At 29.8% G+C, this 24,945-nt stretch overlaps 1 protein-coding gene across 8 annotated transcripts in view; it reads left to right on the top strand.

The window, feature by feature from the left end:
• LOC129962733 (transient receptor potential cation channel subfamily A member 1 homolog) overlaps window positions 1-24,945 on the top strand; it is an 82,085-nt gene that overhangs the window by 42,073 nt on the left and 15,067 nt on the right. For all 8 annotated transcript variants that reach the window (XM_056076697.1, XM_056076701.1, XM_056076695.1 and 5 more), the window contains 8 exons: window positions 5,471-5,617; window positions 6,353-6,464; window positions 6,840-6,976; window positions 9,389-9,510; window positions 12,515-12,700; window positions 12,772-12,872; window positions 20,579-20,781; window positions 23,553-23,676. In XM_056076697.1, coding sequence (XP_055932672.1) covers window positions 5,471-5,617; window positions 6,353-6,464; window positions 6,840-6,976; window positions 9,389-9,510; window positions 12,515-12,700; window positions 12,772-12,872; window positions 20,579-20,781; window positions 23,553-23,676 — 1,132 coding nt within the window. The remainder of the gene's footprint in view (window positions 1-5,470; window positions 5,618-6,352; window positions 6,465-6,839; window positions 6,977-9,388; window positions 9,511-12,514; window positions 12,701-12,771; window positions 12,873-20,578; window positions 20,782-23,552; window positions 23,677-24,945) is intronic.

Raw genomic sequence — 24,945 nt, 5'->3', positions numbered from 1 at the left:
GCGAAAGAAGTATTCTCGTGAATGTTACCCTGATTATTATTTGGGATATTTCTTCTTATATTTGTAAGATTGTTACGATTTTGTTGTGGGGAGGTGGTCTTGGGGAAAGCCTCACAACCTCTATAAGAGGCAACATGTCCACTTTTACCGCAATTGATACATTTCGGTACTTCGATTTTTTCTTTAATTGTGCAGGCATTTGTTTCATGATTTTCGCCGCATTTAAGACAGCGTGGTTTAATGCTGCAGCAATCTGCACTGTGGTGGAAGTAGTTGCATTTAAAACATTGCCTAGTAATATTTCGTGCACGGTATGGCTCAATAGAAATTCGGAGATAATTTATGCTATTTACAGAATAGATGCTGTTGCTATCATCATTTCTTTCGAGCTCAACAAGAAAGAACGGCAGCGCCCTCTTTGTTCTAGTTTGCGTAAGCTGTACGACTTTAATAACATGGAAACCGAGTTCATTTTTGATGTGATTAAAGATTTCTGATGAATCATGATCTATTGGAAGACCTTTAATCACAACCTTAACGGGTCTTTTATTTTTAGGTTTGATTATGTAATAATCATAACCTTGTGAAGTAGCAAATGATTGAATTTTTTGGTGCTGCTCTATTGAATTAGGAAAGATTTTGATAAATCCATTGTTAAAGCGGTTCTCAGTAGGGCCGCAGACTTTTTGAATATCGGCTAAAATAGCATTAAATTTGTCCGCATACCTCAACATGATCGGCGGGACTTTAGTGGGCGTGGCTTCAGTTTCGCGCTCTTTTATGTTAGCAATAGGGGAGAATTTATTTTGAGTGGTAATTGACTCAACCTTTTGTGGGGGATTATTTTTAGCAGTTTTTCTTTTAGTGGGGGATTGAAATTTATCATTATCAGGTTCATTAAGGAAGTTTGGGGGATTAGGAATTAATTTACATTTTTCATCCTGGCAGACAAGATTAGATATATTACCTTGCGCTTCCTCCAGACGAGAGATGGCGTCAGCACGTTTAGCGTCAATGTCCCTCAGCGTGGGATGGTCTTGAGGCAGGTTTGGATTTTTAACCCAGCATTTCATTGCCTTGTTAAGTCCATCCAATTCCATCTGGATGCCAAAAATAGCAATCTCAGTGAATTTACGTTGTGAACATATCTGACAATCAGGTGCCACCGAAATATCCGGTTCATTTTCGTTTTGATCCATTAACATACCATCGTGGGTATCGGCGCGAAAGCGCTTGCTCCCTGCATCCTCCATATCGCCACCGTTCATGACGGTAGCTAGCGAGAGAATGAATGCGAAATCAAGGTTGAAAGAGGTTGGTGGCAGGGAGCAGCGTCTTATATAGTTCTGGCTTGGAGCGTCTCTCGTCCAATGGGAGGCTTGCTTCTGTTGGCGAGGTCGTCTTGGATCGGCTGGAGGGTTGGGCTATGGCAGAGGTGCATCCTGGGAAGCTAGTGAGTCGAAAACACAGATTGCCGGTAGAGTGGTTGTGAGAATGATGGGGTGAGAATCTATTTGTGGCTGCCAATAGGAGGGGCGAGATGGAACATGGATTGTGGTTTTATTAAGATTTGATAGGAATTTGGATTAAAGGGTTAGAAAGGGTTGAGTATGATGTTTTAATTGTTTAGCTATTGATCTGTTTAAAGTAGAATGAGTCTGGGTCTTCTGGAATTTGGGTTTGGGGTGTAGGATTCGATTTCTTTTATTGCTGGGTTGTCAATATTATTTAGATCTGAGAAGAATTTAGTTGCGATCTTTTTGATAAATTCTTTTATTGATGGTAAATTAAGGGCATGTCTGATGTCTTCGTTTTTCATGAACCATCTCGCCTTTGTAATTTGTCTGAGAATAATGTTTTGGCACCTGTCTATATGATTGAAATTTTTTGGAGCAGCATAGGCCCAAATTGGGCAAGCATCGCAGTGTAAATAAGCACTTTATTGTCCCTACACATTTCGGAATTCCGAGCAATTAGGGGATATAGTTTACGCGAATTATTTCGGAATTTGTTTCTAATGTAATTAATGTGGGATTTCCAAGTTAAGCTTTTGTCCATTATGACGCCAAGGTATTTTGCTTCCTGAGACCAGAGGATTATGATGTTTTTAATTTTAATATTGAATTTTGGTTTTTTGTTTCTCTTGGTGAAAAATACAGCTTCCGTTTTTGAGGTATTTATGGCGATTTTCCATTCGTGGAACCAGCTATCAAGGTCTTTAAGGTGTTTGTTGAGTGCGCGTGTAATGTATCTTATGTTTCTGTTTTTGGCCAGTATCGCGGTGTCATCTGCAAAAATGCAGAGTTTAGTATTTAAATTTTGTGGTATGTCATTTATGTAGATGGAGTATAGGGTGGTGGACAGTTTTGCCCCTTGTGGGACGCCTGCTTGTATTGAGCGAAGTTTGGAGAGTGTGGCATTTACTCTAACAGTGAATTTTCTATTGAAAAGGAAAGAATTAATGATCTGAATTAGTGGGGGTGGTATGTTGTATTTAATTAATTTGAAAATTAGACCTTCTAGCCACACTCTGTCAAAAACTTTTTGTATGTCAAGGAAAACAGCACCTGTGTGTTCTCTTTTCTCAAATCCTGAGGAGATAAATTCAACTGCTCTAAGTAGCTGGTGAGTTGTTGAAAGTTTGGGTTTGAAACCAAATTGGGAGGGTATAAGAATATTATTTTCATTTAGGTGGTTGTTTAATTTTTCGAGAATAAAATGTTCAGTAATTTTACTAAAATTTGGAAGGAGAGATATTGGCCTGTAGTTGGAGGGGATAGTTGGATCTTTACCAGGTTTGAGAATTGGAATCACAACTGCTGTTTTCCATGCTGTGGGGAAATATTTAAATTTAAAAATTAATGACAAAATATGGTAGAATTTAATTAACGTGATTAATGGTAGATTTCTGATTATTAGGTTGGAGATACCATCAATTCCTGGTGAGCTTATTTGGAGTAAATGGCATCGAAGTTATTTGAGTGAACTCCATCAACTCAATTAGTGGCAATTTCTAAAGGAAAACATTAGGATAGGAAGTATTTTAGCTCTCATAGAGAAGAGTATGCCTCCGTTTAAATGGCCATTGGGTAGAATTTCAGAGCTTTATAAGGGTGATAATAATTTAGTTAGTCGTGAAAGTGAAGACTGAAAAAGGAGAATTTAAGCGTGCCATTTCTACCTGTGTCTACCTGTGCCAACTTAAGATTGTATCTTTCATCAGCTTCTGTGAATTGATGTTAGCAAAGATGTTGCTATTGACGATAAGTGAGGACCGAACTCGCAACCTTTGGGTTCGTAGCCGAGTAACATGACCTCAAGACAAAAGAAATTTCTCATGTCTCGTAGCTGTTATCTGGCTTATAAAGCGTGCGTCACCACATTACTCCCCCCCCCCTCCAGTGTGTCGGAGGTGACTCCTTTCTTTCATTCCTTTTCATTGGCTGATTTTTTATCAGCTTACTTTTTTTTATTTATTTTTGTTAGAGGGCGCCACAACAGTTGTATGAATTTTGAGTATTTTCGTCATAGGATAAAAATGAAATTGATAAATAATCAGCAAAAAAAAAAAAAAAAAAAAGATGAAGCTGAAAAATAATTAGGGATTAAGTGAAGATTAGTGTGCACCCTAGTTTGTCGCCAATATTGCAACCTATCGGAATGCTTTTCTAGCAACCCTAATGCTGTTATGCCTAATGCCGATATCTGTAGAAGGCACCGGTAGTATGGGGGGAAAAAAAGTACTTATCAGTAAAAAGTCCTAATTATATGGCGGGAAATGGTAACCGTAACTGTTCGGCGGAAGTATTTGTTTATTTTGTCCGCCATCTTTATTGGCGACTTAGCATTGTTGGCGCAACTGGGTGCACACTAAAATTCACTTTTACCCTAATCAGCCAAAAAAAAAAAAGATGAAGCTGATAAATAATTAGCCAATAAATAAATATAGCTGATAAACAAGCAGCCAATAAATAAATGTAGCTGATAAATAATCAGCCAATAAAAAAAATGAATAAGGCGCAACAGCCAATATATCATCACTAATAACAGCAAAAACAGGACAAAATATCGTTCGTCTCACCTCCAACGCACTGGAAGGGGAGTAATGTGGTGACGCTTTATAAGCCAGATAACAGCTACGAGACATGAGAAATTTCTTTTGTCTTGTGCTCATGTTACTCGGCTACGAACCCAAATGTTGCGAGTTCGGTCCTCGCCTATCGCTAATAGCAACATTGATGAAGACATGAAGATTTTAGTGAATGTTTAGTTTTATTCTATGTTTAAATTGAAATTTAGTGCATTTTAATATATAGTTTTGTTTATCTATGTTAATCTGAAATTTGTTGCATGTAACCTTGTCAACAGAGGGGAGAGTTTTAGGCCATGGCTTCCTTTTGGTGATGTCGCCAACAGATGGCGCGCCTGTTCATTTATATTGTGTATGCTTCGTTAATAAAATTCAATATTACAGTCTACTTGTTCGTATGCTGTGTGAGTCTTTGTGTGTAGTGATTGTGTAAACACTGTTTGATGCTATTCTTTATATATATAATATATTGTATTATCTCTACTTTTTTCTTCTTTTCACTAGTATATCCTACAAAAAAAAAAAAAAATGAATTTCAAACAAAAATTGTACAGAAATTTAGTATTTGACAACTGAGGACTGCCCCGTGTTAATAGTTTAACCTACATTAATTAACAGGAACTCATATTCTCATCATCATTGTTATTTTTCTATATATTAAATAATTCTTGGGTAAAATCAATTATCTACTAAGTTTTTGAGTTAGAAAATGAAAGCATTCTTGTAAAGAAATTATCCTTTGAACAATTAATATTTTTAATTATATTTGGCTCAACGTTTTTTTTTCTTATGTCCCTTAAACTCATTTATATAGTTTTGCATTAATTTTGCTCATAATAGTTTTGTAAATAGTTATTAATGACTAAAATACTGTAATATTTACTGCTATTGCATACAAACAAACAAACAAACAAAAAAGGTTTAAAAAAAACTTTCCCATTTGCTAAATTTCTATTTCTCTAGTATTAAATTTATGTAAGTGTCTATTTTTTTTTTATTAAAAAGTATGTAGTGCTGAATAAAATGGAAAATAAAGGAATGTTCTAGAATATATTCTTATCTATAATATTTTTGTTTTTGTAAAAAAGTACTTGCTTCGATTCATTTTTAAAATGCATTTTTATATGTTGATTATTACCATTTTGATAGCATGCTTTTAAGAAGCTGAAATTCTGCATGTAAATGCAGAATCTATATAAATAAATCGCAACCTTATTTTACTTGAAGTCGAGTTGCAATTCTAACTTTTTGGGCATAATTTTTGAAACTTCATCAAGAATTTGTCAGTGGTAAAAGATTTACAATTTAGCCAATAATATATGATTGATAATGTATTGTATTTATCACCATGTGCTAATGATGTATTTTCTTTGAATGCAGTGTAGCTCAACTACTTATGAAGAAAAACAAAACTATTGTAAATGCTGAGGATGAAAATGCTAATACGCCTTTACACTTAGCAGCTTTAAGTGGTCATTATAATATGGTTAGTGTCCTCCTGAATGCTGGGGCTAATATTGAAGCCAAGTAATGAATTTTCTTTTATTCTTTTTAGTTTACTACTATATCAGTTTATTTGCATCATTTTAGTTTTTTAATCAGGTATAATAAAAAATATATATATATATATTTAAATTGCTTACTAAGCAATTGTTTCTAATGAAAAGTTAAATGCAATAACTTTGGAGAAATTTGTGACGCAAACATTACGTAATTGCTATCAAAAGTGAATGCATTTCTAATTACTGTGAGTAAGATTGATACTGTCAGTTGTATTAAGCATGTGTGCATAAAAGCAGCCACCCTTAACAAAATACATGCTTGGAGCATGTTGTTTCCCATGAACTTGTTTGAAAGATAAGTGGGCAAATCACAATGCATGAATTCTGGTAGCTCAAGTTTGCAGCACATAAATTTTATGGTTTGCTAGCATTCTGTGCTTATTTTTACAATTTTTGTTAACATTTATCACAATCTGTTTAGTTCGTTTTCTGAAATATGATACTAATTACTTCAGTGGATTTCAATCCTTACATGTGTTATAATGGGGAATTTTTTTATGGGCATCAAAGTTTCTGGTTTACATAACACTAAGCTGTGTTCCAATCAAATGCTTCTGCACAGGTTATGTTTTTAAACTGGGAAATTAGAGAGTATAAAAATTACAGATTTGTATACTACTTGATAAAAATTTTATCTTTTGAAACTGTTAAATTATTATTTTTTATATATAGTTACCCTTACATATTTTACATTTTACAGGAACTGCTATCTGTGGACTCCTCTTGATTGTGCAGCAGCACGGGGTTGGAAACGGTGTTGTTTATTTCTTCTTAAAGCTGGAGCATATGTTGATACCGTTGATAAATCAAAAGTGTGTTTGTATTCTGATTTATGTTATTTGCTATTTAAATGAAATTTTAATTTTTTTTCTTGCTTGTGGTTTTTATTTAAATTAGTTATATCTGTTATCATGAAAAATTAATTTTATTACTGTATTGCAACAGGATTTTCATAAATTAAAAAAAAATGTTAAGATAATTTTTATCAATTTCTTTGCAAATAGGAAATTTTTATTTCAAAAAAAAATTTTTTTTTTTTTTTTTTGGTCAACAATGCAACTCTAAAATAAAATAAAGAGAAAAATTTAAGGATTTTTTTTTTATATTATCTAAATGTAATTTAAAAATTCTAAAAGTCATAAGGAATTTTTTTTTTAGATGAAAATATTTTTGTGGTTTTAATTTAGGCAACACCTTTGCATTTGGCTGCACGAGATGGGCACAGAGGAGTTGTGAAATTGCTACTTAACAATGGAGCAAGTATTGCTCAGTGTGACAAAAATGGAAAAAATTGCTTAGATGTAGCCATTGATAAAGGTCATGAGTTAGTATTTTGCTTGAAATGATTTCTAGCACTTTTTCATAATTTCAATTTTGTTTAAAACTTTGTGTTTTGTGCTTCAACATTTAAATCAGTTTAATGTTTTAAGCATTAGTTTGAAATAATGTTGTTAACTATTTTATTGCTTAATAATCTTTTTAAAAGGGCAAATGGTGTTGTTATTGCTGTATGAAAAAATTCAGTTCCATTTTATCTGATATTGGATGATTTAAAAAACTTAAAAAATATTTTTACACTTTCAGTAGGTAATTTTTGTTTTACTATCTGTAGCATGTCAAAATTGGGCTCTAAGGTTGCTAGTATTCAAGTTCTTAATAACTCAAACTATCATAGATCAGTAATATTAAAATGACTTTTAAATTTGAACTAAAGGTGCTGTTGAAGTAGCTTTAAAATATAATGAACCATATGGATTTCTTTTGATGCTTTTCCGATAATGGAGTGATAAAATAATTTAAAAGCATTGATTTGCAAGGCAACATCAACATCTTAGATTTTTTTTTTTTAAATTTGTTGTTACCTGTATACTATCTCTGTCTTGAAATAGAGCAGGTCATGAAAGATATTATGTAATATAGGGTATTTTACGCTGATTATATTCCTTCTCTTTCTTCTCTTATCGGATATTTTCACTTATCCAAAAATGATAATCTGCTTTAATGTCTATTCTGTTTTTAGCAAAACGTTATGTTTTGAAAATGTACTTTATAATGATTTGTAAATCTGCATTGTCTTGATTACTTTGGTTCAAATTTTCAATCTGCATTTACAGTTGCTTTGTAAATATATGTGAATGCTCCAAAATGGGGAATAATAATGTTTTGAGCTAGGAGAGAATATAAAATTGTGGAAGATGTTTATAGATATGTTTGCCTATATTTATAGATAGTTCATTAATGCCAATAATTTTATGTTGATAGTAAGAATACATCATTTGATAAAATACATATATTTGATAAGAATGCGTCATTTTGTAGTTCTTAACCAGTTACTCATTATTCTGGCATGTATTTTACTTATTTCTCAAAAAAATAAAAATGAAGTGTTTAATATATTGTCGCAATTTAAAGCAAAATATGAAAATTTAACCGATAAAAGAATTAAAAAATTAAGAACTGACAATGGTTTAGAATTTGTAAATGAACAACTTGATACTTATCTTGCTAATTCAGGAATATTTCATGAAAAAACTATTCCATACAATAGTGAAAGTAACGGTAAAGCTGAAAGGGTGAAACGCATTCTGTTAGAAAGGGCTAGATTTTTGTTATATGAAAGTGAGCTTCCATTAAAATTTTGGGCCGAAGCCATTAATTGTAGCACCCAAGTGTCTAATGTAACCCCAGGTAAAGGAAAAGAAAAAAATACCCCTTGAAATTTGGACAGGTAGAAAACCGAAATTAAATTATCTTAAAAAATTCGGCTGTGTGACTTATTTTCATGTTCCGAAAGTAATGAGAAATAAATTTGAAGTTCCAGGAAAACGTGGTATAATGCTAGGATACGCTAGAGAAAGAAAGGGTTATCGAATTTATGACATCAAAAGCCGAAAAATAATAGAAGAGAGATCAAATAAATTCAGTGAATCTTTAAAAGGTAGTACTTATTTGCAGAAAATGAAAGCAGAAACTTGGGATATTAATTCACTGCTTGAAAGTTGTGACATTATTGCTGAGATTATTGAAAAGTAACAACAGAAACTGTATCCAATTAGAAATTAAAAACTTATGCAACATAAAGAAAAATTTAGGTAAATTATAAAAATAAATAAATAAGAACTTGGGACCTTTTATGCGAATTAAAGACTTAATATTTTTTTTAGATAAATTTTATTCTTATTAGAATTTTATATACCAAATTTTGCTCTTTTGCAATGTTACTTGCCATTTTCAAATTTTGTTGTATTCTTATTTGAAATTGAATTTTTGTTTTGAAGAAAATTTCATGTATCCTGTTTAGTTTGTGCAATAAAATGTAATTTTAAAATTAACTTGAAATTAACTTATAATTATTAATATGCATATGATTCAGTTTATAGTATAAATGGTAGTTTATAGCTGATTTTTTTTTTTTTTTTTAATACTGCAGCAGTGAAATGAGTTTTAGTTTTAAAAACGCAATGCTGTAGAATTTTGCTAATATAACATGATATTTTATTTTTCATGCTTATATTCCCTCTTTTCTTTTTAGTATTATCCTTGCTTTAAATAATTTGGTACTTATCCTTTTTTCTCTTCTCATGAAATTTCTTTTCTTCCATTCTGCATTTGAAGTAGTCAGAATTTGTTTTCTGTGTTCTTGCAGTCTCTTTCTACCTTATTACACACTTCAAGGTTAAAGTGTGGTTATTCAATCATTCCTTATCCCATTTTCAAGTATGCGTTTTTTATGCAGAGAAGTTGCTATTGAAATATTGTCAGATGTCAAATGGGAAGCTGTTCTTCGTAATGAAACAAATGAGAATAAATTTGGCATCCATCAAACACCTTTGCGCAGACTTATACGTCACATGCCTGGTAAGAATTTTTCACACAAATTAAATTTTCCTTAAATATTTAATTTTATCTGAAACTAGCTTTTTAATAGTGATTGAGTGTTTTTCTATTATTTTTTATTGTCCAATTTTCATGCACATTTATTTATTTAGTATTTATTTATTTCTAATCCATTAATTATATATTAATTGTTTATAAAACATTAAAAATATTGCTTTAATTATAAATCATAATTTGGTAAAGATTCTTGTATTTCAGTTATTTTTTTTCCCCTTCAAAATAACTGTATATAATGCATTAAATATGATGCTCTATTAATGAATTCTAAATTATGGGATAAGAGATAGTTAGATAAAAACGTATATTTTAAGTTGTAATTGGTGCGTTTTATTAAATACTACTCACCTTTGGTGACCAGCTAGTAGGGATTGCAATACCTGTATGCCGGGATACCGAATACTGGTATTTTGAGCCATTTGTACAATTTTGTAATACCAGTATTCACAAGTTTAAATACCGATTTTTCGGTATTTACTAGAAATTTTTAAAATTGTCTCCACTATATGTTCAGGTATCGCGAACATAGCAAAATAGTATACGTTTTTGTTTTTATGTCTCCATAACGGGCGAAAGTAATTAGCTAATTAATGGCTTAATTAATTTGCTTAAATCTAAATTAGCGAAATATGGATTATCCCTGAAAGAAAATATTGTATCCATAACGACTGATTGAGCAACAATTATGAAAAAAGTTGGAAAGGTTCATCGGTGCAAATCAGCAGTTGTGCTATGCACATGGAATTCAATTAGGAGTAATAGATGTGTTATACCAAAAAAATAAAGAACAGAAGAATCCAAATACTGTGGATATAGAAATTTCGGATTCCAACTTTGAAAAGAGTAAGAGTGATATTGACAGTGAAATTAATGACAATGTAATTGTTGAAGAAGATATTGCTAATGAGGATGAAATATTAACCTATCAAGAATTGCTTACTATAATTTATAAAGTTCGAAAAATTGTTAAGATATTTAAACTTTCCCCTATAAAAAGGATATATTACTAAAATATATACTAACTGAAAATAAAACAGAATATATGTTAATATTAGATTCTAAAACACGTTGCAACAGTTTACTCCTAATGATCGTACGATTTTTGAAAGTGGGAAATCCAATCAAAAACGCAATAATCGACTTAAACCTGTAAATTAATTTTTCAGATAATGAATTCGACTTAATATCCAGAACTATATCAGCTCTACTTCCAATAAAACTGACTATTGAGGCATTATGCCGGAGAGATTTTAATTTATTAACAACTAATGCAACAATAAATTTCATGTTGCTGTCACTGAAAGAAGAGCACACATGACTCTCTGAAGAATTATATATTACATTGAAAAATCTCACAGAAGGAAGGCATGCCGAAATAGAAAATGTCTTATAGTGTTTACATTATAATGATTTTAAAAATGAAAATGAAAAAAACCAATTCAAATCTGATTAAGTTTATAGTAAATTTTCTTAACATTTTTTACCCACAAACCTATCCACATTCAGAAGAATTCGGTTCAATTATAGAAGATTATGATGTCACTACTGTCGATAGTGAAAAGGAATTGTCTCTCGAACACAAATTAGAAGTAGCAATAAATAAAATTTCAACGAACCAAAATACAATACAGAAATCAGCTATATTCAAAACCATCCGACGGGAAATCGATTTATTTGAAGATGAGATATTTAGAGGTCAATACTTGGAAAAATCGCGCATTGCTAACAGTACCATCAACTAGCGTGGATGCCGAAAGAGTGTTTTCGACAGCTGGTAATTTTCACACAAAATTACTTTTCAGGCTTAATGACAGTACAATTGATGCATTATGTTTTTTAAGATCACATTTCTAAAATTTGTAATAGTACCATAGACTGAATAGTGATATTTACACTTTTTTTGTGATTTAAATAAATAAGATGTTTCTTTACTTTTTTGTGATTATATACTGTTATAATTTATAAGTTACAAATTATTTTTTGTGCTATTTACACTCTCTAACAAAACTGGCAAATAAAACAAGGAAACGCCTGTTTTTTTTTTTTCTTTCTAAAATTTCGAATACCGGTATTGCAATCCCTACCAGCTAGCTCATTGGGAAAATTGGTGCTGTTTAAGTTCATATAAATCTCTCGTGCTTAACTTGTTTATGGTTCCCTTATAGTTCCCTTCAAAAGTATTTTTAAACCGTGTTATTCATAAAGCTGTATTATTTTAACGGATTTACACCTGTTCTAGTTATTAAGCACATAAGCTTACCAAATGAAATCAAATGCCACAATGAAAGCATAAATGTGTGGGTAATCTATTTTCCTATTTCAAGCTGTCTTTTGCTATACTCAAAATTATCATTATTTTCTATTTCTGCTGCAAACTGCATGAATTATAAATGGAATCTTTCTTTCTCAATTTTCAAAAAGAAAAAAACATGCTTTTGAAATATTTTATGAAACAATTTGAAATTCAGTGCAGTGATAAAAATTATTGCTGAACATTTTGCAAAACAAATTTCTAAAAAATTATTAATATTCAACCAAAAATTTCATAGCAGTTATATTGGTGTCATTATAAAGATATTTTTGAAATTTTAAAATGATGGAAATATGATTTTTGTGCATTGGTATTTATGGATAATATTGCCAAAAAAGGTTAAAATCTGGCCAAATATTTTATTAATTAAATTTGATTTTTGTTTTGAAAAGAACATTTTTTTAAATAAGGAAATTTTATTTTTATTGCATAATAAGCATATATCCTGGTTGTAATTGCATGCAATAACTGGATTTGTTGATTATATAGTTTTTAAATATATTGAAAAATTAATTATATATTAAATTAATTAATAGTTAATTATATATATAGTTCATTATATATTAAAATATTTTGAAAAATAATGCATATCTGCAAAGTGTTATAATAAAGAAATCTCATGTGAAATTTTTCTTCACTTTTCTATTCTCTCTGTAGATGCTGCTGAACATGTCCTTAGCCGGTGTATAGAAGAAAATCATTTTCCAGAAGATCATCCTCATTATCAAGTGACGTTTAATTATGAATTTCTTGATGATATGTTTGCATGCTATAAACCATTTTTGTATGATGATCATGAACAAAGTGATACATCATCACAATCAGGAGAAAGTGTTTTGACTGGTAAAATATTTTTTGATTAAAGGATATGCTATTTGCTAATTTTATTTTATTAAAAATAATTTATTTAACAGGATCAAATATTTATGATGACTGTGGTTTTGTAAAGAAAAATGTTAAACCATATGTAAAAGATAAAGAAATTCTCAAGTACAATCATCCCTTAATGCTGATGGTAAGTGTTTTTGGTATCTATATTTCTAAACGTTTTGGGACACATTAAATTTTGCCAAATAATATAAATACAGCATATAATAAAGACTAGTTGCCTCTAGACTAGTGGACCAGCTGATTTGCCAGGAATATTGGTTATATTTCAATTCGTATAAATCGTTTAAGTATAGCTTCATGTCCAGGATTTTGCTACATTGTCTGGTATTGAAGCCATGCTAATTTGCCTTGCTTGAATTCTTTTGTTGTGTACATATTTTTTAAATGGGGACAGTCCCATAATATCATAGCATTATTAAAAATGCAAATTTCTTTTTCATCTGTCTTTTGAATTTCATTCAGTGCAACTTCCTTTTTTTAGTCATCTTATAAAGCATGCAGTTATTAAAAAGATTCCTTCTTCTTTAGCTTTCAGCAGCGGGAAAAAATTATGTCATTAAATATTTGAAGAAATTATGAAAATGGTTTGTATTTTTAGGGCAACAATGTAATATATTATTAGAAATTAGGCAAATATGTATATACAGTAGACTCCCGATTATCCGCGCCTACCGCACTGTTTTTTTTTGTTTTTGTTTTTTTTTTGCTTCCAAGCAAAGAAAAAATGCTTCCAAAGCAAGAAGCAAACACAAATGACTGATTTCTTCAAAAAGGTGTAGTTTTACAGCCATGCTTTTGTAATTACATAATACATTACAGTATTAAAACAGTACATATGTATTAATTTTTCTGTGTATCCTTGACGCCTCTCGTAAGTACAAAGCACTTTTCTGTTTTCATTAACAAAATGCATTTTAGGTTAGTTTTGAGTGATATACTAAAATATCAAGCGTGATTTAAACATTTCCTGCTGTTTATTTTACGTTTCATTGTACATAAAACGATTTTTCAAAGTTGGAATGACTGTTTTCTCTTTTTCTATATCTGTTTTTAGCTTTTTTCGGATTATCCGCGATTTTTGTTGGGCGGCCGCGCCACCCAATTCCGCGGATAATCGGGAGTGTGCTGTATTTAAATTATTAAAAATCAAGAAAAATTTCTATGATTATTAAATCAATATCGTTGGAAAAAAGGAACAAATCTTGAAATTGTACAAACGTGAATTTTACACAATCATATTTTCAGAAATTATGAATAAAAGCCAAAATTTAGCTTAATTTTTATTTAAAAATTCCAATTGAAATTTCTACAAAATTGCTCCAAGATACACATTTATGTCCTTTATGATATATATTCAATTATATATAGATATAGATTAAATAGTCTGCCTCTAGAGCACCAACACTCAGATTTGCCAGTTTGAAGGATGTGACAAGAAGTTCATGAACTCAAGGTTCTTAACTCTTGGTCTGAACAGGTAATAGGGTTATTAACATAACCAAATTAGAAGAATTATTAGAAATAAATATTAAGTTTACAACCAAAGAATAAAAAAGAAAGATAAAATGAATCCGGCCTGAAGACTTTCTCAAGGGTCACCCTCAGGCAAGGATTCAAACCAGGGATTTTTTCTGTGAGGGGTCTGACTTTCGTCCAACAAACTGACCCCTCGTGACCCAAAAATCCCAGGAAATTGAGGTATTGGAGATAAAATTAGTATCACAAAATTAAAGATAATTATACAATAACAAGTAAAATAATTTCCAAATTTTTTAATCCAAGTAGGAACACAGCAAATCAAACAAAAGACCATAAAAATAAAACCAAATTCATTTAAATAAGAAAGTAAAACAATTACCAATTGAAAGTACAATTCCAAAAGACAGTGTGAGGCAAAAAAAGCCTGTTAGTGCAAATGCGTTTCGTTAAATTAAACTAAATTTAATTTTTCCGCATTTAAAGTTATATACGCCTACCACGTTTCGTCATGATGTATCGTCATCATTATTGAAGTGCCATCTGTTGACTTAAAATTCAAAGTGAATAAACTGGAGGAAGTCAGAAATTAGATAAACTTTCTCTTATTAAAACTTCTGTATTGCAAAAGTTTTTGGGAAATTCATTAGTAGTTAAATTTTTAATGAGATTGTTTGTTGCCAAAATATAAGAAATTTTATTATTGCAAATTTTTTTAATACTGTTAAATTGTGAGAATATCAAATTTGTGAAAATTTTAGAGTTTAAATTAGAATGGTAATTACTATGTTTAATTATTTTAAAGTTAAATTCATCCCTTTTTATCATAAATACCTATTAAAGTTTTTTCATCGGAAATTTCTATATTTAAATCTAAATTGTTAGCTTTAAGTTGATTTTCGTTTGTTTGAGTTAAAACTAAATCTTTTGGGTAACAATTAATAACACCATTAGGATTATCCAAATTTAACAAAATTAAGTCATCAATATATCTCCGGCCTTTTATTAAATTGTGTTTGATTATTTCTTTCTCGTAATAATGTAGGAAAATATTGGCTAAAGCACTTGAAAAAGCTGTTCCCATTGAAATTCCCTTTACTTGTTTATAAAAATTAATTCTGTTAAAAACATAGTTTTCTTTAATATTAAATTTACATAACTCTAGCCAATTACTTTTTGTAATAATATCTCTATTTAAATAGTCATCATATATAATAGTACAGACCGATTAATTTTTCATGAGGTAGATTAGTGTACAAATTTTCAAAATCATCAGTATTAAGCTTATTAATATTGTTATCTTTTAAAAAATCCAAAATATCTTTGTTACTATTGATTATAAAGTTATCTTCATCTTTAATTTTATCTACGATAATTTTCAAGTATTTAAAGAAATGTTCTCCCGTATAGTAATTGTAACTGCTGGTGCTACAAGTTACAAATCTAAATTTTATTGGTTTTTTATGAAATTTTATTGTTGGGAACAGGTAAGGATAGTTTAAAGATCATGTCTTAATTTTAGTTTTTTTTGGTGAAAGCTAGCATCCTTTTATCCAATTCCTTTTTCCTGTACTATTTAATTTGTAAGTCGCATTAGAGTTATATTCATTAATTAGAAGTTCTTTATAATAATATTTACAAATTAAACCGAAATTATTTGCCGATTTATCTATTACTGTAATAACAAACTTCTCTTTTAAATTTTTTATTTCTTTTTTCAATGATTTGTTAAAATAAATTCCTCATTCTTTAGTTATAACATTATCAACATTAAATTTTGTTTTAATTTCTTCTAAAATCCTTATTTTCCATTCTCTGAAACCTTCTGGAGGCCAATTATATTTCCTAGATAATTCAGAAATAAAAATATCCAAATCTTGTCCAATATAAATTAAGATATTTTTAATGTTTACTTTTTCTCTCAATCTAAATTTTGTTCCCCTTTCCATTAGATCCCTTAAAGAGTTGGAATCTATAATTCTCTGCTATAATATGTCCTTTGTCAGCATTTATATAATCTTTATAAATGTCTTTGTTACAATTACAATCTGTTTTGTCTATCTTATTTAAATTTTTGCTATAGTAATTATAGTTACAGATTATTTTCCTTAAAGTTGCTGAATAACTAAATGCTATTGAAACCATTGCATTATCCTTTAAAGGAAAAAATTCTTTACTGTTGTGCATAATTTTAGGTAACTTTAGGTTTTCGAAGCAAATATCCAAAAATCTCACCACACAGTACTCTTTATTTAAATTACTTTTATTTTTAAATAGTAAATTGTTTTTTCCTATATTAAGCTTGAATTTGATTAGATCTAGAATTATGAATTTAGTGAAAATTTTCAAATTTTAAATCTTTAAATTTGGTATTAATAAACCATCTAATTTTATTTTTCCTAAAGCCAAAAAGATATTTCTTAATTTTAAAAATGTTCTCATTATTATGTTCCAAGTTACAAAAATTTTGAAATACCTCAGATATTATATCAAAATTGCCGCCTCCACCTTTTCCTCTCTTAAATCTCTTACTTTTGTTTTCCTAATCTTGAAAGTCTTTAGAGCTGTTAAGTTTGTTATAAATACAAATGTTATCCAAATCCCCGTAACCTTCTCCATTTAATTTACTATTAAGTCCATAAGGAAACAATGTTTTTAAATTACAAATATAAATATTTTCCAAGTCTAATCTTCTGTTTAAATCAATAATATTATCTTCCAGAATGTAAATATTAATATTATCAAAATTATGACATTGGAAATGTAGTAGCTCATAGTCAAAAGACTCATTTTTAATAAAGTTTTTAATAGCAGATCTGTGGTCATTTATTCGTTTATTTAGTTCAGTACTAGCTTGTCCTATGTAATTCAAATTACATTCTTTACAATTCAACAAATAAATAAGATTTTTGTTTTTACAAAACAATTCCAGATTTGAAATTTCATTTTTAATTTGTTCTTTATTTGCTAGTGGACAAGTCTTGCATTTTTTGTCATCACAAACTCGATTTTTTTTTTTTTTTTTTTTTTTTGTATTTTTAAATTTTTTTGAACAAGACAGTTGTGCAAGTAACTTTTTATCCCTGGATGCCCCAAGCACAAAGCTATCCACAGTGCCCCTTGGTAAAGTGCTCGATTGGCCATGCACTATGAGAAATTCTTTAATTGACCTTTGCATAGTTTTATTTTATTGGTACCTGAAAGGAAAGAAATATCTTTTGCCTCAACAATCCGGAATCCTCGAATCAAATCCAAAAAGGAAAATATTTTTATTTTTAAAGGATTCATTTAGTGGAAGAGTGCAAATGCAGCTTAATTCCAGCCAGATGCAGGAATAAGATACTATCAATCCAAAAATAATCAATATGAAAATTCACCTATATAATAATTTCTCGAATCTATATAATAAAATATACATTGTATTTAGAGAGTGCTAATGCTGCTACAACTAAAACACAAACCAAATTAGAAGAATTATTAGAAATAAATTTAAATGTGTATTGCTTTTGAAATTTTAATTAATTAAAAATTAAGGAAATTATTGAAAAATTAAGAAATTTGAAATTAAATATAACAATATTTCCAATGAATCAGCTGGTTGCCGAAAGCGATTAGTAATTTAAAAAAGAAATAGTGAAAACTAATTTTTTTTATTTGTTAGTAAACCTTTTAATATTCTATATTAATTGTAATGGTTATATAGATATATAGTAACAGCACTCAAAAGGAAGTAGTTATAACGCTTCTTTACCTGAAAACAAATGTGCGAGTGTTATTATTATTATTATTATTATTTTCTTATTTGGTAACACATATTAAGACTTCTCCAAGGACAAAGAACAACAAAAAACAATAATGAAGTTACCGTCAAAAACTTACCTGGAAGTTCAAATGATTTTAAGTATTATGAAGCTGTTGAATTTGGTCTAGATTTTGAAATAGGGCATATTCTCAACATTTTAATGATATCTATAGCTTCAATTGATTGCTGCTAATTTCAATATTTATATTTTTTGTTTGCTTATATTATTTATATATTAATAATCCAATAGAGTTAAATGGATCGATGTTTTGATACTAGAACTTGGCATGGCAAAACGAGTTGCAGCACTTTTAGTATCTAAAAAATATAATATATTTTTAAAAAAAGCACTAAATCCTAATGTAAAAATTATGGCCTACAAAACAAAGAAGTAGAAAAATCTTTCGTATTTTAATCAACATGGAGGACTCATTCATTACCATAACATTTCTCAATTTCTTTTTCACTTGAGAATAGAATATGATCCTAAAGATTGTAGGGTTTTTATGGGGGCAGTTTAAATAGTAATTTGATATATGTGGTTTCACTCTGTCGGTCACTTTCCTTCACTGGTAAATGTTCATTCTTTAAAATTTAAGGAAAAATATTAAAATGGCCTGCAAAAGCCCTTTCCCCAGCAACATTCATGATCATTTGTGTTGATCTATAGATGATTAATTTCGTATTGGGGCAATAAAGCAAATACATAAATTATCTTTATTTCATTTGCTTTTACAAATGAAAATTGTTGGGAAAAAAATGAGGACTTAAATACAGCAAATAATTTTAGAGAGCCATTGGTTGACTGAAATAAGCTGATTCTCAATGTAGCTCATATAAAATTTGTCTTAATAAAACAGTTTATTTGGATGCTCGATAAATTTCTCCCAATAAATTTGTAACCTGTTTCCAATAAAAAGTTCTAGTTAGGAAGTTTTTTATTGTCCAAAAATTCACATACTTGTTAAAATTCCAAATTTTCAACATTTGCCGCTGATATTGTATCTTTTGCTTGGTTTATTTTTATTTTTAAGTAGCCACAAAGTAGAGAAATGTGAAGAAAAAAAAATTTGAATGTGTGTACAAAAATTTTTAAAAATCAGGTGGTAATATGGGCAAAAAGGTGCTTTTTCTACTAAGTGTTGTGCACATTCCTGACGCTCTCAGTAATTTTAGTGAGGAATGCAAGAAAAAGTTCCATCAGAATAAGAAAAGCGATGAAACAATGCAGATGGAACTGCAGATTACTGCTATAGTTTCAAACATTTTCACTGCAGAATGAAATTGAATTATAAGGGCTCTTTCATGAATTTTTTTTAGTCAGCTTATTTAGTTTTCACTTTATTAGACTTAATGCAATATCTCTAAGTATTTTTTAACATACCATTACTTTTTAAAATACCTTTATTATTGATCTATTTTGGTTGTTGATATTTCTTTATTTTACTTATTATTATTATTTTCAATTTTATTCTTTAAATAAGTTGATTTGTTTCATTGATTTAATTATATTATTGCACTTGAGACAATTTCAATGAAATTTAAGTGCAGAGTACATATTACTATTGAAATTTAATTTTCTATTTACCTCAGAAACTAGAATCAATCTTATAAAAAAAACACCTTCAGGTTTGGAACTTAAAACATAAAACTACCCTAAAAATCAATAAAATTTCATTGATAATGAAATAGTGTGAAGTAATATTAGAAGAATCGACTTGGATGGTTTTATGCTTAAGTATAGGCTTTGAAAATATTTATATTGTGTTAATGCATAAATTTATAGAATGAAATGTCATACATCAGTATAAATCAGATAATAGATGATGATATACAGCATATCAAATGTTAGTATTTTCTTTATAACTTGATATTTTTGTTCATTGTTTTCAAATTACAATGATTATCAAACAAATCAGTTTATGGTGATCTCATTACACTTTATTAAGAAAAAATAATCAAGCAAGATAAAAAAAATATTGGGATTTTTTTTTCATTTTTATATATTCCTAGTTTATTTGAATTTCAATCATAATAAAAAAATGTCATTTGTATTCAGAGGTGTTTTTTTTCTTCACGTGTGCTACATTGCATAGGTTATAATTAAAGCAAAGCCATTAAAGCTTGCACTATTTATATTTCATAGTAAAAATGAAGGAATGTCTGTATTATCTGCATACTACATAGAAATATTACTAAACATTATAGCAGTTTTACAAAATTACATTTATATAAATTTAATATGTAGAAAAAATTCTTGTAACCATCTGATGGCTTGTCGTTTCTGTCACATTTACAATACTGTATGGATTAACTACCAATGCTGAGCTATATATATATATATATATATATATATATATATATATATATATATATATTTAATGTAATTGTAGTTTCATACATTTTGTAAATATGATCAGTCATAAAAAATTGAAAAGGTTTTTAAATATTTCAAGAAAGTGGTTTCTTTTGTATTTGCTTTTTGAATAATCTCAGTTTTATAGAGTGATGACCTTTTCTCACATTAATTCTTTCTCTGGGAAATTTTTCAGGTTTCTTATGGCCGAGAAAATCTTTTAAGCCATCCTTTGTGTGAAAGCCTACTGAAGCGAAAGTGGCAGTATTATGGGCGTTATGTTTATTATAGCAACCTCCTTGTTTTTATTATTTTCTTAATTTTTCTTACCGGGTATGTTGTAACGGCTGTACCTCCTTGCCCTATGACGTTTAACGATCCTGAGGATCCTCACTGCTGGTAAGCTTATGCTAATGCTGGATGGCTGCTTTGGATTTTCTACTTTTTATTGAAATGAGCACATTAGATTCTAATATCAAAGGAGATTTTTTATGAAAAAAAAATTTACTATTATCTAAATAAATCATTTTATTACATAAAAAAATTTATTGTTTTTCATATTAGTTTTGTTAAATTCTGAAATATATTTTTCTCAGCCAATTTTATTGGAATTTGACATGAATATATTATAGCATGCAAAAAGATTCTAACAACATTTATACTATTATAAAGTAATAAATTTTGAAAGTTTACATATGTTACAAACATGAAAGTTTACATATGTTTTTTTTTTTAATTTGCATAAAAAAAAAAAAATGCTAGTTCTGAGATGAAAATTATAACCCTCCTGTATTTATAACAACCAATTATAAAATCATGAGTCAGTTTGATTCCTAATAGTAAAAATAGTTATACTACATTCAAAAATACAAACATTAGGGGGGGAGGTATTGAGGGGGCAGACGGTAAATTTAAATTTGTGTATATTTCATTTTATAATTAAAAAGCAATATATGTTTAAAAATAGCTTTAAATCTCACTCTCTCTCTCTCTCTATATATATATATATATATATATATATATATATATATATATAGAGAGAGAGAGAGAGAGAGAGAGAGAGAACATGATTTAATACATACATACAGGTGATCGAGAAATAACAGGAAGTATTCAGAGTTCTGTAGCGTGTTATGTACTGGACGAAATATAACAAAATTTGACCACCATACGCATTAAAGTATGCGGTTTCGATTAATCAATTGAAACAAATTAGTACCAAAAAACGCCGATAGGAGAAAGGCTGGAGCTGCGATCGAAAACTTTATTATGTAACTTACTTATACAGGTACCTTTGTGTCATAACATCGGAGACAAAAGGAAGGATTGCGGGAATTTATATCATTCTGCAAGAATTCGCCTATCGATTGCGTTGTCACTACGTGAACGCGCCTTATTAATCTAAGCTGGGATGAAAATGGCAGTGCTACTCTTCGTGAATTGCGGTGGTTAAAACAGTTACGTAGAGGACCGATGACTATAACTAACTTACGAAGAATAGTTGAAAGTTGTAATAATTAATAAGGCGTAATTTCACGTTGAATTACGTAATAATTGAAACAGAAATTCTTGATGTACAACCAGCCCGAGGACGGTAAGGTTATCAAGCATGAAAAAATTGCAACTGCCGTTATGGATCAGGTGATAGCTAATAAGCAGGTTATCAGCAATGCACGTTCAATATCACAACAAACGGATACCTCGTTCTCGACGATGCAGATATTGCGTAGGACCCTGAAATTTTATTCGTATAAGATAACATCCATTAACTGATGACACTGATCTGAATCTTGGCAATTTCTGGTTGTGAGATAGTTCTAGTTCACTTGAAAGATGTTGTGTATCAAGGACATGTTCCTGATGTTCCTACTTTAAAAGATCAAATAACATTACACGTCAGACGAATAAATGCAGATATGCTGCGAGCCACCGTCTGAAACCTCGTGTACCGTATGCAATTATTGGAACATCAGGCTGATGGTCACCTTGAGCCAAATTTGAGTTTCTGCAATAAATGTTTTTCATTGGTATTTGGTGTGTGGCTATTTACAGTTTCTATTGGCAATTATGTATTCTTTTCCACATATTTTGCGCTTGCAGCGCCAGAATTCCCCTTATCGGCGTTTCTTGGTACTATTTTTTTTCCCTTGATTAATCTAAACCATACTTTAATGTGTATGGTGGCAAAATGTTGCTATATTTCGTCCAGTACATAACACGCTACAGGGCTCCGAACACCTCCTGTTATTTCTTGATCACCCTGTATAATATATATATAATATGCTGAGTGAAATTGGCTCAATCTGAAATTTAGTGTTAAATATATTCTTAATTTTTAAATTTATTTAATTTAATGCTGTAAGATTAGCGTCATTAAGAATATGCTAAGAACATTCACAAGAATATGCTTTGTAGATCAATAAAATATTTGAAAATATTTTTCAAAAGAGAAGATGCAAATTTTAACAATTCACTTTCTTTATTTAATTGAAATGTTTAAAATAATTACTATTGCAGAGAAGTGGCTGATTTTAAAAGAAAATTTAATTATCCATATGGAAAAATAGTTCTGTCAGTGATAATCAGAAAGAACTGCATTAAAAGCTCACCATCAGTGAACAGCAAAACTTTTATTACTTTTTTGGACTTTATTAATTAGAACATCAAATAAAATACTTTTATACAAAAACTGGTATACACTTTCTTTCTAACTATATATAGAATTTGATTATAATTGTATGCTTTTTTATATTTATCCCTTATACTAGAAATTCTATATAAAATGTACTAAATCTCTTGTTTGTTAAATTTCCATAAATTATCAATTTTTTTATTTAAAAGAAACACAATTAATATTTATTTGTAATTTTTTATGATTAAGTGTTTTCGTTTATTAGAACTGTTCAGCATGCAGAAATATAAATGTTTTTAATGGGATCCTTTATAATTATCATAATATATTTATTGGGCTTTATTTTTAAAAAGGAAAATAGTAAAAAATAAATGTTTCCAATTCCAAAAGGGTAATGTCTTTGGATAATTGTGTCTGTTTTTCATATGTTTTGTCTGCATATTAACTTTAATATGTTTTGGCATTAATTTTTCTTGATTCTTAATGAAAAGCATGTACTTCTGTTCTTTTTATATTAATGAACTTTTTTATGTCATAGTTCTGCCAAGAATTATACTTGTCAACCTTTTATGGGGGAATGTGGTGCAAATACAGAACAAGTTTTCCCCAGAGTATGTCGGAATTTCATCTATGTGCTTGCTGTAATACATTTACTAAAAGAGGTATGCCTTGTGTTTTATAAAGATTTGTGTAAGAGTCTTTTTTTTCTTAATTATGTAACATTTTTTTTTCTTAATTATGTAACATTTTTTTTTCTTAATTATGTAAAATTTGAATTCTGTTTAAAAAACTTTGTTACACTGTTACTTTATGCTGACTAATTATGTAGTTGATAGGTGTAAAAATTATTGTGTTTAAAAAAATTTTATAAAAATAAATTAGAAATTTAATTGAAATATTTTTACGTGTGTAGTATATACAAGTATAGGACAAAATAATAGGAACACCCATTTAAATATGAGTCATCCTTTAACCATCCAATAAAGGCTGCCTCGTGTCCCAACAGTGTACCACCTAGTGGCGACGAAAGGAAAGGTATCATTTAAACATTTGGCTTTGTGAGTGTTGTATGAGAAAATTCTGTGCCTAGCAAAGCGTGATTATGTCTCACCTCTCTGACGTAAAAAAGGCATGATAATTGGAGCTCTCCTCGCTGGAGCGTCCGTGTCCAAAACAGCAAAACTTGTGGGTATTTTAAGGACCACTGTGACTATGTTTATAATAGCCTACACAAACCTGGGTAAAGTGTCTTCTGCGAAGCACAACAGTGTGCGAAAATCGAAGTTGAAGGACTGTGATAGATAGTTGAAGAGGATAGCCGCCGAAAATTGCGAGACTACACTGTCGCAGATAGCATCCGAGATGAATGCCCACTTTCAAAACCTCGTATTTATAAAAACTATTCAACGATAGTTGCATACTGCGAACATTCATGGCAGAGTAGCTATTCCATAACCGCTAGTTTCGATACGGAATGCTATAAAGAGTCTACAGTGATGTCGAGACCACCTAAACTCAACTGCAATCGGAACAAATCATCTGGTCTGATGAATGCTCATTTACATTATTCCAGCCCACAGGGCATGTGTTCATCTGACGAACACCGGTAGAAGCATTTCATGTTGACTGCCTGGTTTCAACCATGAAACATGGAGGGGTTCTGTAATGGTGTGTTACGTAATATCTTCCTGTGGATTGGGGCCTCTCGTTGTCTGGGGAGGGGGATGATGACAGGCAACCATTATCGAAGCATTCTCGCCGATCATCTTCGCCCTATGTTTCAGACTTTCTTTTCTGGAGAACGTCCTGTGTTCCAAGATGACAAAGGCCCTGTTCACACGTTTCGCTATGTTCAAATATGGTTACCATGAGCATGATGATAAAGTGGAACATCTAACCTGTTGTCTTCAATCCCCTGATCACAATGTCAT

The sequence above is a fragment of the Argiope bruennichi genome, chromosome 3 (assembly GCF_947563725.1).
Source record: "Argiope bruennichi chromosome 3, qqArgBrue1.1, whole genome shotgun sequence".
Lineage (NCBI taxonomy): Eukaryota > Metazoa > Arthropoda > Arachnida > Araneae > Araneidae > Argiope > Argiope bruennichi.
Note: the sequence above shows the minus strand (reverse complement) of the source record. Positions and strands in the feature narration are given on the sequence as shown.